Source organism: Lissotriton helveticus, chromosome 9 (genome assembly GCF_964261635.1).
Source record: "Lissotriton helveticus chromosome 9, aLisHel1.1, whole genome shotgun sequence".
NCBI lineage: Eukaryota > Metazoa > Chordata > Amphibia > Caudata > Salamandridae > Lissotriton > Lissotriton helveticus.
This window is the reverse complement of record NC_136070.1, coordinates 223,970,549-223,991,362: the sequence shown is the minus strand read 5'-3', so window position 1 is coordinate 223,991,362 and position 20,814 is coordinate 223,970,549. Positions and strand designations below refer to the sequence as shown.

At 44.4% G+C, this 20,814-nt stretch overlaps 1 protein-coding gene across 7 annotated transcripts in view; it reads left to right on the top strand.

Annotated features, from left to right (window-relative positions):
- The window catches only part of MIA2 (MIA SH3 domain ER export factor 2), a 626,403-nt gene that overhangs the window by 200,733 nt on the left and 404,856 nt on the right, over positions 1-20,814 (top strand). For all 7 annotated transcript variants that reach the window (XM_078659761.1, XM_078659760.1, XM_078659759.1 and 4 more), the window contains exon 8: positions 8,992-9,013. In XM_078659761.1, coding sequence (XP_078515887.1) covers positions 8,992-9,013 — 22 coding nt within the window. The remainder of the gene's footprint in view (positions 1-8,991; positions 9,014-20,814) is intronic.

Here is a 20,814-nt window from a genome sequence, read left to right as displayed (position 1 = left end):
AATAGGCCTGGAGGCGGACGCAACTCCAGACCATATGGAGAAATGTGGCTGGATCGTAGCTGCACCTAGGGCATGCTGCCGATCTGCCAGGAATAAAAAGTGCCAGTCGCTGAGGGGTCAGATATGCGCGATGTAGATAATAAAATTGAGTCAGCTTAAATCTGCTTTTACTGGCTACTTCACGAACCTGCGTAACTGCTCTGGTCCACTCATCCTCCGTAAGTGGGACAGGCAAGTCTGCCCTCCATTTATCGTTAATTTGAGTAAGTTCGCCTTTAGGGGCTTAAAGAGACGCAATATCAATCCTCTGGTGGAACCTGGATCGAGAATCCATGACAATGTGTGGGATTCCACCGGTTCGTCTGGGAACGACGTCCAGATCTCCTGGACCGTACGTGCTATTTTTGCATATTGCAAGAATTGACCATCTGTGACCTGAAACCAGACACATGGCGCTCTGCACTCCGGGTTGGTGCTCAGTTGGAACCTTGCTTGTCATGAAAAATAGCTGTGGGTTGAATCAGCGTCGCGTTGGGCCCTACCACACCCAGAGACCTTTGGCGGAGTTCCTGAGCAGCCCTAGGACCCAGCTGACCCGTTGTCGATACTGAGAGCTTCTGAAGCAATTAAGTGCTGGGCAGGTGGGCACACCGTGGGATCCTGAAAATGTTGTGGGGATCCCACTGTCAGGGAGTCTATCCTCATGGAGGTCAGGCCAAGCTGTGCCAGCGTGATCCCTAAAAACATCAGGCAGTAGTCACACCTATCCGGCTCAGGAGGCCACAAAATTGTGATACTTGCATGAAATGGATTTGTGCAGGGATAGCGATATTTGTTTAAAACTTTAAAAGAGGATTAACACACCAACAAAAGTGTGCCAGCGAGGTCTGGATCAGTTAATTTCACTGAAGTCTCTCTAGCATCAGATGGAGGCCCAAGCTAAATAGTAACGGCCCCAAAAGCACTTTTCTCCAGCCACAAGTTGAACAAACCCAACAGGTCGGAGATCAGTGGTCTTTCTCTATTTTTTTTTTAGACAGTAAGTCAATAAAAAAAACGACTAGTGTATATATAGTTTATTAGTTCATTATAACCGTAAACAACAATTGCAAAATATAAAAGGAAAGAAAAATGCAGCATTGTCAATAAACAATTCTTAAAAAATCCCTACATGCTTAATCCCTAAATTTAAAAAGGAAACATGATTCAGTGAAGTTAAATCCCACCATACCCCCTCCCAGTATTAGAAAGCAAATTTCATATCGGGCCATTTGAAACCATAGGCCAGGGAGACAATCCCCCAACAGCCCATTCCTTTTGAGGCGGAAGCCCCCAAACCACGTTAAAATGATATAGGAATAAAGCGTGGGTAATAACCAAAAGGTGTCAGAATAGAGGACAGCATGACCCAGATAAAAGACCGTCCTCTAGCAGCCTGGCCCCTGTGGATAATCACATATGTGGTTACATATTTAGGGGGTAGCAATGAACCGGCTATAAAGCAGTCCTCTAGCAGGCTGGTCCCTAGGAATAAAACATAGATAATAACCAAAAGAGTTCATTATAAAGGACGGTGTGACCCAAATAAAAAACAGTCCTCTTAACAGCCTGACCCCTGTGGATAAAACAGGTGCAGTAAGCTATTAAAGGGCAGGGAGGATTTATGATGGGTGGTCCAATATAGCACTCTATAGCCCCCACCATAGGAGCCTGTGGAGCGACAACTGCGACCTAAAAATTGCACTGTTTGGATATTCAACATAAAGTTCCGTAGGTTTAATGACTCAATGAGCGCACCCACAGGGCCAATAGTACTTTGCATGGCATTGACCTCTGATTAATCAACATACAAGGACAGATGCAGAATATTAGGATGGTTTCCTCTGTGAGCTTTTATAGCCGACATCATTTATTCACAAGACTCCCTTCTTCCAGCCACTTTGGAGGGCAGTCCAGGGTTGGGATGGACCCTAATCGCAGCAGAGCCATGAGTTTTCATTTAATATGTATGAAGTAACAGGCCTCCAAGTGTGGTTGCTCCAACTTGTCTGTATAAAAGTTTAAGACCAACTAACCATGACCTGCTTTTCAAGGTCCCTGTTGTCCTCCAACTAGCTTATCGCTTCTTTTTTAAACACAGATTGGCTTGTTGATGGGGGCCACATCTTCCCCAAGACCTACATTTTCAATGGCCTCTTTCAAATACTATTATAACGTGTCTTTCCTTTCTGCATGTTAATTTCTGCCCAGATATAATAATCCAGAGTATCGTTTGTGGCGGTCCGGACCTTATGGCAGAATTTTAAAAAAGTCCCCTTTCTGGGCAGGTTTTGTTTAGCCATGGCAAACTCAAGCCTTAGTTTTGCTGTGAAGGCAGATCTGGGCAAATGAAATATACGTTTGTACATCTTTATCGGAGGGGTCTCCAGAAGTTAAGTACCCCACCTAAGCATCAATTTACTTCCATAGGATATACCAGGTAAGAATGTAGATTTTACCACAGCTATAAGTGGGCTCAGAGTAGGTTACTGGAGTATAAATGCAAAGGTTAGGGCTGAGGCCTTTCTCTTAATTATTTCGTTCTGTGGGACAAACGATGCCCATGCATCTAGAGTTAAACTAAAGTAATTGTAGGTGGATATTTCTTCTATGGGCCAAACATTGAGTAGGTACTTGCCCTGTTTTGCGATATGCTTCCGGAGCGAAATCACCTTAGTCTTGTTGAGGTTAAATTCCAGGGAGTTACCCATTGTGTACTCTGTAAGCTTGGTAATTCGTCTTTGTAGGCCCAATTGAGTTTTGCTCATCAGGAGTAGGTCGTCCACGCAGAAACTTTTGATGCAGCTCGACTTCCCAGGTTGGGTGCATTGGAGGCCACCATGTCAAGGTCAGTTGAAAGATCAGAGATGTATAAATTAAACAGGAGTGGCGCAAGCACACATCACTGTTTCAGCCCCATTCATGTTGTTATTTCCCTTGGCAGATGCCTTCCATCACCTACCTTGATCGTAATCCATTATTTTGGTAAAAAAACATCCTAATGGCCTTCAATAGCTTCTGTGGTATGCCAGACACTGATTAGCCCACAGCTTTCCACTTGGTCAAAGGCAGCTTGGAAGTCAACAAAACACATGAACAAGGGCGAGCTGTAGTCCCATGATTTTTCCATTAGTAGCCCAACTGTCATTACATTTGTGAGGGTGCCTTGCTTCTTTGTTAACCCTGTTTGATTTAATGGGATTCTTCACGTGCGGATTGCCCAGTCAGAGAGGTTGTTTAATAATGGGGCTGAAAAATATTTTAGTTCCTCATCTAGCAGGGCTATGAAATGGTAGCATTTACATTTGTGAGGGTGACTTGCTTCTTTGTGAACCCTGTTTGATTTAATGGGATTCTTCACGTGCTGATTGCCCAGTCAGAGAGGTTGTTTAATAATGGGGCAGAAAAATATTTTAGTTCCTCACCTAGCAGGGCTATGAAATGGTAGCTGCTTGGGGAGGATGCCTTACCACCTTTGAAGATGGGATGGACTGTAGAGCCTTGCCAATTCTCCAGGATTATCCCTACTTGTAGGATTTTATTGAACATTATTGTTAAATACTTTGACCAAACTGAGGAGCTGCATTTCAGCAGGTTTTGTGGGATGCCGTTGGGCCTGGTGCGCAGTTGGGACGTGAGCCCTCTATCACTCTTATAATAGCTTCAGTTGGATATTCTAATACTTCAGCTTTGTGCGGATTATCGCTCCCCATGGATATTTTAGGTCTCGTCGCTTCTGGGTTTGCCCTGCTCCCTGGAAGTGAGCTTTGAGGTTATCTGCCCAAACGGCCTTGCTGATATTGCCATTGTTAGCCACTTGTGGGCCTTTTTCTAGGTAGTTAATGATCCTCCAGAACCTCCTCAGGTCACTGTCAGTAGAGGCGCATAGGAGCCTTGCCCAAAAGCTCTCATCTCTACTTCTTTTTAAAGCCCATACCTCTCTTTTAAGACTTCTGTGATCCTTCCTCAAAGGTCTGAGTAGCACAGGATTTTGCGGTCTGCGCTTTTTTTGTAGCACGGTTCTATTGATCTTCGACTTTACAAGGAATATATTTTAGGCAAACTGGCACTCCTTGTTCCAAGGATGTTCGTGCCTTTCAGAGAGTGTTTAAGTGGGTTCTTTTCCAGTATTCGCTTTGTGAAGGATGCCCATGCTGTTAAAGGATTTCGGTCATTCTTGAAGGCAACTTTCAGAGATTCTAGAGATGTTTTAACTACTTCTTGGATGTCATCTGAGCCCCATGTTAAAAACTTTACATTTTCTGTGTTTGCTAGCTGAAGCAGATTTTTTGCAGGGCCTAGCCTGTCTGGCTCGGCCCATAGCCATATTTTCTGGGGCTGATGGTTGTTTTTTTATGGTTACCAGTCCTAAAATCAATTACGTTGTTATATATACTAGTGCTCACCATAGTATAGTGTTGGCTGAGGCCCTTGTCTAGGATGGAGGAATCTCGCTCTGAAATCTCCCATTCAGTGTTATCAGCCCTGCATATTTACAAATTCTTGATAATCTCTTGTCTATTTTATCTGGCCGCACCTTATTGGGGCGTACTTGCTCTGGTATAGCCCAGCAAAGGGGCCCTCCGGGGCCACTTCTGGTGTCTGGAAAAGGTTACGGTTGAAATCAGCAGTAATTATTATGTTGGATGCTGCATTCAAACTTTTTAGGTCTAATAGGTAGTCTGACAACTTTTCCACCATGGCTTTCTTATCTCAGGCTTGATGTACATGTTTATGAATATTAGAGAGGAGCTCACGTGCCAGGAACAGCCTTCCAGAAGCAGGGCCAATATCCATAGTTCTTGCAGCTCCAGCATTTTTACTTTTATCAAGGAGTCTGAACTAATATACTGATAATCAACCCTTGGCCCTTCCATATTTACTTGTTTTTTGAACGGGTGTCCAAAATTCCACAAATCCAATAAGGGTAATGCACGTTGGGGCCCATGTCTCCTGAAGAAGTATTATGTCAAAGTTCTTCCAATACTGTGTCAGTTCCATGTCCTCGTTCTTTGCTGCGAGACCCCCACATTCCAGGAACATACTCATTTGCTATGCTCTGACATAGTGTTCATGGGCTCCACTGAGCATCAATCTTCTGGGCTCGCACCCTTGACAGGGCCAGAGGGAGCCAGCTCAAATTTGCCAGTTTGTCCTTTCTAACGACAGTCCTTTGTGTCTCCACTACTGGATCAGCATTTATTTTAATTGTTAGGCCCTGCCTCCCACATGATTTGAGCCCTACCTACTGCATCTCGGAGTATTAAGGAGGCTGGTCTCTTCCCCTTTAACTACTTGTTTTGTTTCAGCAGTACATTTGAGTAGAGTTGTTCCTGGAATAATGTCACTTTAATGTCCCAGCTTCCCAGCTGCTGTTTTCTCAATAGGATTTCTGTGTGTAATCTTGGCTCATTAAACGTGACTAAGGTGGGCTCCTCGACTTGGTTTCTACGGGATGAGAGGAATTTTATTGAGAAGATATCAGATGAGTTCTACCTAGGACAGGCCTGGTAGCTCTTTGATCAACCTTAATATGATTGAACGGTTTGAAATATCATAATACCTGCTCGGGAGATATCCAGGAACCCACAGCAGGCTTGATTTGTACGTATTTGGCACTTCCGGTGCATTGGCAGAGAAGTCCTTATCCACCTGCATCATGGGCCTACTGGTATCCTTGTTCTTTGATCTTTTGGAACCATCTGATAGGGGGCCTCATTCTGGCTTTTCTGTGGTCGTGTATTCTCCTATTTAGACAGAGCAAGGTTTCGAGGTACTTGGGTTGGAATGGTTCCACCCAGCCTCCTACTTCCATATGCTGTACTACCATAAAGATGTTTCTGTGACTATCACATGTTATGTTATGTTCTGAGTTTATAGCGCGCACGGCTACTCATGAGTGTCCCGGCGCGATGCCAAACGGGGTATGTGCAGTGGGCTTCAGGTAAATAGATGTGTTTTCAGTTTCCTCTTGAACACAACTGGGTACTGGATGGTGCGCAGGGCAAGAAGAAGAGTATTTCAAGCCACCGCTGCTTTCACTGCAAATTAACTACCACCTAACCTCTGAAGCAAAAAACGAGGGACCTGAGCATAACATAAGAACACAGGGAGCGTGCAGAAACATAAAAGGAGAGACGCCTCTGCAAATAAAGACGACCACAAACGTGGAGAGCACGGTGGACCAGAGCCAAAAGTTTAAATTTAACTCTATCCACCTTGGGGAGCCAGTGGAAAGAGCGCAGCTGTTGACGAACACTGTCCCTAGCCGACAGGCCCAATAAAAGTCTGGCTGCAATATTTTGAACTTCCTGTAACTTCTTCAGCAGGTAGCCCAGGATACCAGCATAAAGGGCATTGGCATAGTCCAGCCGTGACAAAATCAGCGCACATCCATTCTCCTTGGGGAGGTTGCAATGGGCAAAGATTCAAGGACCATGAGCTTCAAGATTCAAGGACAAAACCACACCCACCCCTACTCCCAGTCTTACCTCCTTTTATAAACCTTGTACTACGCATCCTAGCGGTATTTCATTTGCTGCCTTTTCTATCCCTCTTGGAGGCTGCTGTGAGCGAGGTATGAACTTCGAGCTTGCAAGCCCACCAAAAGTTTTAATAGGGTAATCTCCTCTTAGGCCGTTCAGTTTCTGCTTGACATGCCGTCAGTTGTCTTTTGGCCATCAGTCTTCCACTCTGACTCCTCCGTAGATGGAACCAGCGCAACCTTGGCACTGGGATGTGCCCACTCCTGGTGCTACTTCTTCTGCAACAATCTGGTCCAGGCTACCTACTCCAATAGTTGTGACTTTCGCTCCGTTGCTGGGCTCCCATGTGCTTGTGGTTGTTGGCATCATCTTATCCTCCTTCTTTGCTGTGGTTTTTAACTTTTGTTAAAATTTCATTTAGTAATGATGGTAATTGTGCCAATTTGTTGATAACCTCTCTGCATGTACACATCGTGCAGTTCGTGCCTTTGCTGGCCTGTACCCATGATATTAGATTTGTTAAGATTCTGCAGTTTGTCATCAATACCTGAGACAAACACTGCTAAAGTATTTAGCCGGTCAACCTGTGTATCTATCTTCTCTGCGTGATGTTTAATCACTTTCACTGTTACCTATATTGTGTCCAAAATGTTTCCCCAAAGCTTTGAGTCTGTTGTGTCCCCCGTGCAATCACTTAGCCCAGTCACATTCTTCAATCGATTACCCAGTGGGCTTAGGTGCCCTGGGGCTGGGGAGGCTTGAAAAGGTTTCCCACTTGGGTCGTGCATATACCATGGGGAGTACTTCTTCTCTTTGGTTTCACCAGTTGTACTTTTATTGCGATTGTGGTATTTTCTCAATGGGGGGCCTTTTCAACAGATGAGGCTAAGTAATAATGGGTTAGCAGCCTACGTCGACCTCACGAGAGCGGGACTAGTTATACCTTGGCACGTAGTTTGCATCTCCTGGGACCTCAGGATATGACCGGTTGGCTGTATAGGAGAGCTGTTTTTAATAGTTAACTGAGCCATATCGCTTTTTTTAGCCATGTTGCACAGCAGCCTTTTCTGCTGTGTAATATGTTGTAAAACAAATTAGGAAGGAGGAAGGGAGCACCAGACCAGACTGGGCAGCACCACTGGGTGGGAGGGGAAAGAAGAAATAGTATCTTAATCATAATGCTAGCAGCGGATGGGCACTGATCAAGTGAAATCATCTGTGCTTGGTCCATGCTCCAAAGAAAGGAAAAGAAGTGAAGCTTGGCCTGCGCTGACCTATTAGGAGGCAGCATAGAAGAGTGACACTGAAGCCATCAAATGATAAGCAATGGACGGGTTGCAAACCCTTTTTTGTTAACAATGATGTTTTGCAAGTGAGAGTGCATGCACTGTCGCAGCCTCAACCTAAAAAGATTACATTAGATGGTAAAGTGAGGGGCCCCAAGGAAAGAGTTGTTTGGAGTACCACTCTCCAATTTGTTCTTTGATTATCTTTTTAAAATATTCCTATCAGACATTGTAATATACGTTTTTCCCATTCCTGTTTGTATTTTATTCTACAGGAATATTTTGCACCTCACATATTTCTGATAACTATATATTATATGTTTAATGTTTTTTTAATTAACATTTTGTTCTATTGATGTGGAAGTAAGACTATCACTTTCTTAAATGATAACTAATTGTTGTGAACTGGAAAAATATAAAAATCACAATCGAAGAGTAAAGTCAAGACTTTGATTTGGAGACTCCCAGTCCTTATTTGCTATCCAATAATTGTGCCACAATTCTGATCATTTTCATATAATACTTATTAGCCAAAGAAGAAAGGCACATTTTGAAAAGAGATGATTGATAGTCAAAAACATCAGTCATGGCTAACTGTAGCACACTCAAAAGGCCTAATTACAAGTGGCCTTTTAAATTGCAATAATTAGGCACTCACCTCTTTGCGCAGAGTTCGCAGTTCTAAGTGGTGTGATGTTTATCGCATCCGGCGATTCCGATAAGTTCTCAGTCTTCATTAAATTTCAAGATGCCAAGTCTGCCTGAATTTAACATGGGAGAAAGCCCTGGTTTTTACCATGAGGTAGATTTTGTTGTGATAAGCACCAAAATTGTATGGTTTTCTCCAAAAAGCCATAATAGGAGATAGAAATGATATCTGATACATTTCAGACACCTTGGATTTTGGATGATATCGCAGCCAAAGTGGGCTGCTTGTAATCGGGCCCTTATTGTAAATTATGAACGATGTTTGAATCGCATCAGATGTGAAAAATACAGCATATTTTATATCTGACATTTTGCAGAGTGCCTGCCACTGCTATCTGTCGGTGAATATAAACAATTGTAGCAATCAATTATTACCGTATCGCCCCGTAAAAGTAGTCTTACAATGAAAATTAATTGTCGAAAGTGTGCACAAATTAGATATTTCTTCAACATATACATTTTATTTATTTCAGATCAGAAGCCGGCGTTATGTGGGTAAGTCTTTGTTTAACTCTGTATTTTTTATGCATAATTATTCTGACTCAGTTGTTTCTACAGTGTATTTATGTTCTTTATTGCTGTTTGTTGTTTAAAGGACCTCTTGTTGTTCAAATGATCTTGGCGAAAGACTGAGTTACCTCATAGAATTCCAGCCTAAGAAGCCGGGACAGTACCATGCGGAATTTAACATTAAAGCTTTGTTGAGCAAAGTTCTGAGGTTATGTCTGTTAGGTTGTGTTTCCATATGTGACATTTTATGTGTAGGGGCACTCGAAACCCTTTCTGTTAGGTTGTGTTTGCATATGTGACATTTTATGTGTAGGGGCACTCGAAACCCTGACCTAAACCTCTAGGCACGTTCCGCATAACTTGCAGCTGGCTCCAGATGGATCTTAAGTTATAAAGCATAGCAAATTGCCTTTTCTGTATGGTCACCCCAGATGTTTCATTATTGGCTGGACACTATATTTTTGCTCTGCTAATCAGTTATTAAAACACCTGTGCTCTCCTTCAAACATGATCTAACTGGCATGCTCCCAGTTGGTATATTTAATTTGCCTAGAAGTCCCTAGTGTATGGTGATAAATATACCCAGGGATTGGAAGTTAAATGTCCCTATTGGACTGCAGCACCTATTGTACTTTCCACTGTAGTGGCAGTGCAAACATGGCTGCAGGCCTACCAGTGTAGACTACTGTAACAATGCAAAACATGCTCTGCTACCTGTCGAAATAAACCCTGTTGACAGGTAAAAACCTGCCTTTTAAATATTAGTAAACCTCCCTGGTCTATATGAACCATATGACCCACAATGTAGGGAGTATGGTATTTAAAAAATAATATTACCGTGTTCTGTCATTGACAAGATCCTAAAAGCTGTTTTCGCTGTGGCAGACCTAACTGTCCTTTGAAAATCCGAGTACAGATTAAAAACTCTAATACTGTATCTCTGGAATGGGGCTATCTAAAAGATATCTAAACAGCTATATTTAATAGTTATTAAAAATCCAATTCAGTGGTCACGTTGGATTTTAATAAATATTGAGGAGAAGTAACTTAGAAAGTTTACCTGCCTAAACTGTCAGAAGGCTAATTAACCTAAGTCTCTGCCTGCTCCAAGCCTGTGCTCAGCTTTGAATAGATGTGAAAAATGCCTACTGGGAGCTAGCTATAGGCTGACCTGAATGGGAAGAGATAACTCCTCTGTATTTTACCCTTCCTTCTCATTGTTTCAACACCAAGACCGAAAAAAGGCATCCCTTTAAAGGACGGTTTCCCTCACCCACCAAAGGTGGCATGCTCCATCATTGGGAAACCAACTCGCACCATGAAGCCTAGTCATGCTGCAGGCTTCAATCCACTCACTGAGAGGGAGAACCACAGGGGTGTTTTAGTTGCGAAGAGGGTATTTACTAATTACCTAATGCGAGCTGGAGGGCGCAGTGCAGAAAGTGAAGTGAGTTTAAAACTTGCTACGGGGTTCGGCACTTGTCTTTATTCAGGATACTTTGTGCTAGGATTAAAAACAAAAGCAAAGGAGCACAGTGGGAACCATTAGATCCGCTTGTGTTGCTTGGAGATAAACATGTTTCAGCCCGTGACACCAATTGGGTGATTAGTATATACCCTCTTAGAGCTCTAGACCCAAGGGCTCTTGTGTGTTTGATTAATTGAGTAAGGGGAGTATACCCTCTAAATTTCCTCTAGCCCCCATCTTTGTGTATTTCCTACTTTGAGGGATATGCCAGATGCTTGATCTCCTCCAAATACAACATTAGAAGGTATAATTGGTGGCTGTTTGCATACTGCTGGATCCTAATATCCGTGGTACTCTAGAACACCCAAATGATGCCATTTATGAACTGAATACAATTGTTGATAAAACAGGTACCATGAGAGACCCAGCAACAGCCAAGAACTGGGGCCATAATAGGAAGACAGCTAGTAAACCCTCATGGTCCTTGATGGCTATTAAGTAATGAAGTAACTGCTCCAATTGTCAGTGGCTTATGTTTGTTCAGAGTCAATTTTATTGCCATTAGAGCTGCCATGTGTCAGCCAGCTACTTTACAAAATACTTCCATTTCTGTCACTTAGTGAAGTAAGGTCTATGCTGTGATTTCAATAAGCAGCTCATATCATCATCATCTTTAAAAAAAAAACAACACGTTTTTCTCCCAGTTATCTTCATCGTCGAACCAGCGAACCACATATTGCAATTGGGATGCCATATAATACATATCCACTATGGAACCTCTAGGCCAGCTCCCTCCCATGTTCTTTGCAGTGTTGACAGACCCTTCTTTGCTTTTCCCCCCACAAAAGCGTGCCAATGAGGGTGTCCAGGGGGACCAAACACGATCTCTGTATCACGTAGAAAGAGTGTTGTAAAAGATAGACACCGTGGGAGAATAATCATTTTAACAATTGCTAATAATCCCATAAGCGATGGGGGTAAATCTGCCCAGACACGTACAGAGCCCTGTAGCCCCTCAAGGACCCATCCCATATTGGCTGCATAAAAGATGTCCCCAAAATAAGCCAGGCGGGTTCCCAGATATCTTTCCCCTTCAGTGGTCCAAGCAAGGTCTATATTTGGTCGCACTTCTGGTTGGCCAGCGGCCATCCTACCCAACGGTATCACCCTCGATTTACCCTTGATTTACTGGGGTTAATACGCAGCCTGAGATGTCTCCAAATTGCCCTAGTTTCACCGTAAGAGCAGCGGGATGGATGTTCCTGGCTCAAGCAGATACAATAGCGTATCGTCTGCGTATAACGAAATTACATGGTTGGTGTTACCCAACTGTATTCCCCAATTGTCCATAACTGCCCGTATGCGACTTGCCAATGGTTCCAAGGCAATCTCAAAGAGCAGGGGCGAGAGTGGGCATCCCTGCCTCGTTCCTCGGTGTAATGTTATCTGTCTGGACATCGTCCTGCCCATCCGCACTCAGGCCTTTGGGGCCACATAAAGCAGTTGTGCCCATTGAAGAGTCGAATGCCTGCTCAATATCTAGGGATACTGCCGCACTATACGAATCTGCTAGGCTGGGGGCATGCCACACATGCGCCAGACGTCGTAGATTATAGGTAGTATTCCGTCCAGGGATAAACCCTGCCTTGTCTGTGTGAATTAAAGGTCTCGTATAGGGGAGAAGGCGTTGAGCCATAATCCACTCAGTATCTTGACATCTATGTTCAATAAGGAAATAGGCCTATAAGAGCTCGGCAGAACAGGATCTTTGTCCTTTTTGGGAATCATAGCCACCAGTGCCTTGCTCATTATTAACTGCAAGTAATCTATCTACTAATAGCGGCGCAAAACTCTTATAAAATTCTGTCGGGAGTCCGTCTGATCTCGGACTTTTCGCCGGCTTGGAGAGTTCAGCGCTTCCCGCTCGTCGTTGGTGACAGAGTACAACTGAACCGTGTCTAAATATTCTGTCACATGGCCATTAGCTTCCAGCGCGTCTAGCAGGTAGGTCTGTTTCCTGCTCTCCGGTGGGGTGGGTCTACCCGGTTCCTATAGACGTTTTGTAAATGCGTCACTAGGGTGTCTGCTACGAACCTCTGAGTGAAGTGTAGTGTTCCGTCTGCAGCACATATCGGTAGGGTAGGAGTAACTGGTGTCTCCTGTCGTACCATGTGAGCCAGTAAGGCTCGAGTGTTATCCCCCTCCCTGTATAATCGATGTTGATACATCGTATAGACATATTTCTACAGTCTGCGGAGGTCCGTCATGAGTGCTTCCTTAGCGTCAGTCCACTCTTTCAGTTTCTGGGGATCTTAACTCGGTTCCGTCTGCAATTTTCCAAGTCTAGATTCATGAAGAGCAACATCTCTTTCCAATTGGGTCTGCACTGAATACGTAGTTTTTACACAAACACCTCTGATAACCTTCATCGCGTCCCATTCAGTAGCCCGGCTGGGGGCTGTTTCCCAATTTTCTCGGACGTAATTACTCAATTCTGACCATGGCCAAAAAAGGGGGATCAGTTAACGCCTCACTTTTTAAGCACCATAAAGGTATCTGCGATCGGACCCTACTAGTCCCCATCTCCAGTAATACCGGGGAGTGGTCCGACAGATATCTCGTCTGATATGTTATACCCTCAACCAGGGGACCCAGCTCAGAGGATAAAAAAACAGTAGTCTAATCTACTGGAAATGCGCCCAGCAGGAGTTAAGCAGATGTACTGCAGTAGGCGATGGAGCGCTAATGTCATTCTCGGTTTTGTTTGCATTTTGGAGGGTTCCCTATCCAGCGCACCATCCAGCACTCAGTTAAAGTCCCCAGTGAGCAATATTGGAGCCCCAAGATATGGAGAAGCCGCTTCTAAAAGGTCACTAAAAATGAGGGACTGTCATCGTTCGGGGCATACACATTGACGAAGCAAATTTCAGAGCCATCAAGCCTCCCATGCAAAATAACATACCAGCCATCCACATCAACCACGTGATGTAGATGTTGGAACGGGACTCCTGGTGCTACCCATATGAGGGCACCCCTTGCAAACCCGGAATAAGAGGTGGTATTAATCTGCCCTTGCCACATCTTCTTCAGACATGTTATGGAATCACTCCAGACATGGGTTTCCTGAAGACACGCCACCGACACCCTGTACCTCTTCAGGTAAGCAAATATTTGTCTACGTTTATCTAATGTAGCGATACTGCGTACATTCCAGGTAAGGAATTTAGTCATGGTGGATGCCATACCATTCCACTTTCAACACTCCTCCTGGAAGAATTCCGCCCATCTTGCAAGACAGTACGTGGTGTCCCCAGGTCGTGTAACCTCTGGCAATTTACACACCCCACCCCACCCCATTCCACAGTAGTGAGTGGCATGCCACTGAGGTGGGAGGCCGAACCTCCAACTCCATCGGTAGGTACCAGTCACTTGGGGGGCATGCCACCGTCATAGAAATCATTGCGCAGGAAAAGAAAGTCAGTGCATCAGTGAATTCCCCCTGCGGTACACCTCGAACCCCCATATTAGGTCGGTCTTCCAATCAGATGTGTTCATCACAAAGCGTAACAAATCTCCCAGATAGGGGGCCATTTTAGGCATCCGAGTCCTCATTAGCGTCCCTGTTAGTCCTGGCGACGAAGCCCTCGAGTCTGTTAGAACCTCCAAGGGACGCAGCGTGCCATCCGGGCAGACCGTTATTCTGCTAGGACTGCAATATCCGGTGGTCCCGGAGAGGATTTCTGCAATCGCTGGCTCCTAGACTGATCACTAGGACCGGGCTTGGAGGGAACAAAACATGGTCCAGAGAGCTACTTGCAACCAGCCAGTCGGTCGCTTCTCCTGCTATAAAGAAAAATAGAGCCTTTCCATTGTGCTCTACCCTCAGCTTGGCCGGTTAGAATAGACTATATTTGAGATTTAAGTCACGCAGGCGTCTCCTCACAGCCAAAAAAGAGTATCTCTGTTCTTGAACCCGTTGGGTATAATCAGGATAAATCGCAATTTGATGTCCCTCAAAAAGAAGTTGCCTCTTTGTGCGCACTAGTTGTAGTGTGTAATCCCTATTCCAGAAATTGAAGAAACTGGCTATTATGGCTCTGGGAGGTTCCCCTGGTTTGGGAGGAGGCACCAGCGCCCTATGCGCCCTCTCTATTGTAAAGATCTTCGAAAAAGCCCATGGGGGCTGTGATCTCCATCAGCCACTTCTCAAGGAATAGTTCTGTCGAAGGTCCTTCCGCCTTTTTGGGAAAGTCAATGAGGCGAAGATTATTCCGCCGGGAACGTCCCTGTGCGTCCTCGCCCCGGTCATCCAGATATACCAGTTTTTTTTCTGGAGAGTAATGACAGTGTTCCGTAGACTATGCAGCTCCGTTTGCATCGTGTCCACCGTACGTTCTGTTGTGGTAACCCTATCCGAGATTTTTTACAAGTCGCAGCGGTGTAAATTAACATCGATGGTGACCGCTTCAATTCTGTTTTTCATTTCACTGCTGGTATCGTGGCTAGCTGTAAGTATTTCTGCAATATATGGGGGTCAATCAGCTGTTGACGATGGGTCAGCGGTTTCCGTGGGGTGTGGCATCGCTGAGGCCCCCTGTTCCACATTAAGTGGCTGGGCGTAGTTTGATATTTTGTTGGATTGGGTCGACTTGTTTCCTTTATCCTTTGCCATTATGCGAGCAGGTGCATAGGACGGAGATTAGAATACAGTCTCAGTGCCCTCTTCCACAGCGCTGATTGGTGTTATATTGCAGGGTCGCAAGCACCATCAGCCAAACTTTTTCACACCTCAGTGCCTCCTCTGGCATCACACCGCAGTGCAGCCCATCCAGTGTGAGCAGTCGCACTAATATCCCCTGTTACAGTATGGATAGCAGCAGGCAGTGCCCCAATAGCAACGGAAGTCCTTCACAGAAGCACAAGCCCGGCCACCACCAGCCCTCTGTCTTAGTGTAGGCAATGACAGTCTCGACTCTGCGTCTCACCCATTCACAATACCACCAAGCCTCAGCATAGTAATGAGTCAGATGGGGTGAATTCAAATGTAAAGCCTGCAGGCCGAGGGTCATTGATAGTAATCTGTAGCTCCTTAGGCAGGGCCCATCCGGGAAATCGCCCCGGGTCCAGTCTGCAGTACAGGGGCCTCCCACGCAGCGCGGGTGTTCAGTTATCAGACCTCAGATCTCTGGGCACACTGCAAGTTCAATCCGTGCGGCTCCAGCACATGCCACGACGGACCATGGAGCGCCGCAGAGCCCGCATCATTGCAATATGGCCCGAAATCAACCTCGCAGGGCAGCAGACGCAGCGAGACGGTTCTTTCCCCTCAACAGGATACCTTAATTCACGCCACATAGGCTGGGCTTCAGGCACAGATTGCCCCGAGTTCACTCACCGGCCAGCACGCGACTCCCTTCAGTAGTTGAGCAAGCGAAGGCAGCGACACTATTCCGGACCTCCGGCGCGGCAATCCCAGCAGGATACCTCGCTCAGCAGTCTCCAGACGCTAGATCCGGCCACCCACGCTGTAGCGGGAAGGCCGGGAAGATAGCCGACGGCTCCGGCAGTCCACTGGTCTAGTCTGCGTTTTGCCGTCAGACTGGGTCCTCGGCCAAAAAAAGCAGGTGTCTCGTAGTCCTACACAAGGATGGTGAGCGGGTGCTCTGATGACGGGAACTCTTCACAGGCAAGTCTACTCCGCTATCTTACTTGGCCACGCCCCTCATCATCATCACCTTGTGACACAAGAATAATAAATGAAATTCTACAAATTATTTAGATGCTCATCCTGATCCAGCTCAAATATAGTATGATCATGCTCTTGAGGACTTAAATAACCATCATCTACATACATTGAAATTACAAGTTCATATGCATACAGCTTGACCACTGTACTGACCTATTACCCCTCTGAGATGTTTCTCAGAACATGTTCTGACCCAGTCAGACAACACACCTGCAGCTGTCCTTGTGACAGACGTATCCTAATCTCAGTTTGAGGATGGCGTAAAGCAAGCTCCCATCTGCTGTGTAAAAGTTGAATCGGCTCAGAGGGGAATAATTCTACCCTGTGTTGTTTACTTGTGTAATATAATTAACTAGTATGTTAGGGCTCAGAGTGGTTCTTAACGTTTTGACTTTTGTGGATCCCCACTTAATCGTTCCTGGAAGCTGGGAACCACCACAGATGTATAACAGGAAGCCGTGGACTCTGGTCTAAGCAGTTTCAATGAGTGAACCTCAAAGCAATGCGCAAATGTAAAAACAAGCATTCATCACACAAGTTATTAAATAATGTATTTATTTAATTCACAAACAAATATAAATGGAAAGTCTGGAACTTTTTTAATTTCTATGAGACTAGCCATTGTCCATACTATATTCTGTTTGATGTACGTGCACAGCTCTCACTAATCAATCTGAGGCAACCAACTTAATTTTTAGTCTCCATTGTCAAATTTCTTCTCACCTACGGAACGTTTTCAAATTTGACATTTTACTTCTTTATATATACTTCATTAATCTCTTACTATTTCATTTCTAAACTGTTGCGGATGCCTGAGAAGGCGTTGCAGACTCCCAGGGGTCTGCAAACCACAACTTAAGAACTACCGCTCTAATCTGTACAGTGAATTTAATCCGGGGCGGCTGGTGACATTTGAAAGTGGTGGCGCGCAAAGTGATTTGCATACTGCACCGTAGCGAGCGAGCGCAGCGAGCGAGCCCGAATCCCAGAAGGGGGGTTTGGGGGTGTAACCACCCCAAGAAAATTTTGAAAAAAAAGAAGAAAAATCGTGCATTTTCAAGCAAATTTGAGAAAGCAGGAAGATTAATAAAGCAATTGTGAAAGTGCAGTTATTACATTAATAGATGGCATAACATAGGTAGCTGCTTATTCAGTATAACCACAGAGCTTCATACATTCCGTCCTATTACGCTCAGGTGCTGAATTCAGACTATAAGGCTTTCATGAAAATCTCAGCTCTAAGAGTAGTAGAAGTTGCACAGCAGTTGGGAAACAGCCTTCAGAAAGCATTGGGAACCACTCCTTACCTTTACCATTAGAACGCATGTGACTATCACACATGTCTTTCCACACAGATGATAGTGTTAAGGTAAAACAAAATGTACTTAATATGCCATTTGATCAATAAAATCTGTGTAGTCTCCAAATAGAACAAACACTACAAAACTTTTAAAAACGGAGATAACAATGCATTTCTGAGTACCTCAATCAGTATTTTTTTTATTCAACAAACAAGTAGCAGCATTCACTTTTTGTAAATGAAATCAGCACGTCTCTTTCACTGTAGCAAACTTGTCATGTTGAAGTCCGGTATTTTTTGGACTAGCTTGCTCTCTACAGAGAGCATCGCCAAAGCATTGAGTCTTTCCTCTAGCATGGTGTTCCTGAGGAGTGTCTTAATGCGCTTTAAGGCTGAAAAACATCGTTCAGCTTCGGCTGTTGTCATTGGAGTCGTAATCACAATTTTTAGTAAAGTCACTGTCTCTGTAAGTGAGTTTTCCATATGCAGTTTATGTATTAAACTCAGCAAAGTCAAGGCGCTTGTGGCCTTCCGGCATCGTCAGCCAGAAGTAAATATTTGCGCTGTAAATATATGTTTTCCGGCATCACGCAAAACTTCATCTATCTGAATGGAGTATTATCCGGGAAGAAACAATCTGCATGCCTTGCATGTTCACATGTGAAAACATTCTCGACGTTCACAGCTCTGCATCGCAAAGCAGTTCTGCTGAGCCATAAAGGGCACCCAGTTTAAACCTTAAAAAACAGGGCAGTTCTCAGCCCTTTGCTCGTGTGCTCAAAGGCAGATCCACATATTGTCGGAAATCTCTTTAGATAACCTTGAAAGGGACATCTCTGCTCATTACCACCGTTTCAGAAGCTTCTAACTAGACCAGACGTCTCAACTGCCAATTAAAGGCTCCAAGGAGTCCCACTGAGGGCAAAGGTTTCATGATATTGAGTGATTGATAAAGGCTCCAGGAGTGACTACCCCAAGGGCCCCCTAGGGCCTGATGTATTCCTTCTGGCATTAGTTATTATTATTTAGTGTTATATTGGTTAGGATGATTCAATTAGCTTTGCCACTTGCTATGAGGAGAAACGTAATAGGGTGGATATGTAAGCCTGAGGCCTTATGGATTCATTTTATATGAGACTCTAAATGTGCACCAATAAAAAAAGCACCAAGACTGACTGCAACAAGAGATACACTGGTCCTATTCATGTAAATCTTCTACATCTGTAGTAGGGACTTCATATGTGTGGGGTCTCAAAATCGAATGCACTATTTTTATTTTAAACATTTTTGCAGTTTTATTTGTGCAAGCCACACTCCAAAGGAAGCACAGCTTCAAGGCAGATTGGATCATTTCTACAAAGATCATTTAATAATTGTTATAAGTTGGATGCCACAGACGAACAACATGCAAGTATGATTTTCTATTTAGATGTTTATATGTGAGCCATATTTCATCCACCCATTCAAGATCTTTTTTTATTGAGTAGAAACAATAAAGTAATTTATTACATCGTAAGTGATAGAAAGCGAGTTTTCCTAATATTTTGATACTACAAAACAAAAAACAAAAAATAGGCTTAACAATGAAACGATACAAGAATAGGTACGTAATAGGTAATAGATACGTAGTAGGCCTCATGGCAGATGAAGGGTAAAAGGTCGTTTTAAGGACAGCGCATGGTTTTAGGGCTCAGGGTGGAGGGGCTGGGGTCAGAATAGTTTTTGGTGGGGGGCAGGGTTTTAGGCCTCGGGCAGGGGGCGAGGTAGAAGGATAGGATTTTAGGGATTATGCCGGGAGGGGGGAGTCAGGGTAGTGGTAATCTTTAGCATGTATGGGGCAACACAGACAATGTACGGTGTGAAGAAATAAACAACAATGATGTGGTTACAGGTGTCAGCCGTCAGCGTCTGTATTTTGTTATGGCGGGTGGAGGACGGGATAACACGGACAGGGGAGGGAGGGGGGAGAGTGGATTAGTGGGAGGGGGTAACTTGAACAACAAAGGGAGAGATGGTGGGAAGGTCATCATGGACAACAGAGGACTGGTGGGACAAGCAACAAGCACAAAAAACGGTTGGAGGGCAGGAGGGGGCAAGCAAAAACATTAAGTGGATTGACTAGCTCTTCAGTGTTTCTGGGGATAGGACAACCAGATATGGGTCAACATAGTGACACAACAACTCAGCAAAAAACATAATGTTATGCTGCAAAATTTCCACATATGGTGCCGCAAAATTAGCCACTCCATGCTGCGGTATCCTCAGGGGTTTTAATTATGGATAAATTGGGTGTGGGCCTGGGGACAGAAATGTGATGCCATGGAGGAGCAGTGTGAAAGAGCAGTGTGAAGGGGGTAACTAGGATCCAAGTCCAATGTTGTAGAGGAGAATACAAAGTTTATTTCATCAGCGCACCCGGCATACTGCGTCACAAGAGATCAGCCCGCAACTGTCCCACAGTCCCAGAGGGACCCGTCGTCTCCAATATTTCATGTTCTGCAGATGATGGCCTGTAGAATAGACTCCGATACTAATTATTTGTTGTTTTTAATAAGGAATCAATGAGGACACCCAGTAAGGTAGCGTCTGTTGGTCATACTGAGCTGTGTTGAGCTTTGCCTTGCCTTACATTTATTTACGTTGGCAAAGAGGATGGGATGATTGAACCAGAAGGATCTATTGGATCCATCAATTGTCTACCAACTAGTTGTTGCTGAACAATACATATTTTACCAACATCCGTGTACTTTGTGTTGTTTCAGACATGAAGTAGGATGTGAACACTCGCTATGTTTGAGAGTATGAAAGACCCCTAGGTGGTACAGGTAAAATGTAATCACTTCCATGATGGCAAGGCATTGCAATTTACGATTCTTCTTTTAATCACTTTAACATTTTCAGATTACAGGTACAGGCAGGCAGCACTTTATTAAAATTTGAGCCCTCCTCCCAACCATCAACCACAAAGCTAGACCCTCCAGTAGTAACATAGAAACATTCACCCAAAAAAAGTTCCAGATCTCAGCCTCCTTTCCGCACCGAGCTCTCCCTCAATCACCACCCACGTTATCAGCAGGGATACATTAGTAATATCTCTTGCAACCTCCATCAACTGACTCCAGAACTTCTGTGTATACTAGCACTCCCACCACATATGGAAGTTTGTACCTCTTGCTCCACAACCCCTCCAATGCACATCAGCAGCATTTACCATGGCTTTTAATTGGACTGGTGCTGAGTACCAACCTAGCATTATTTTAAAGACATTTGTC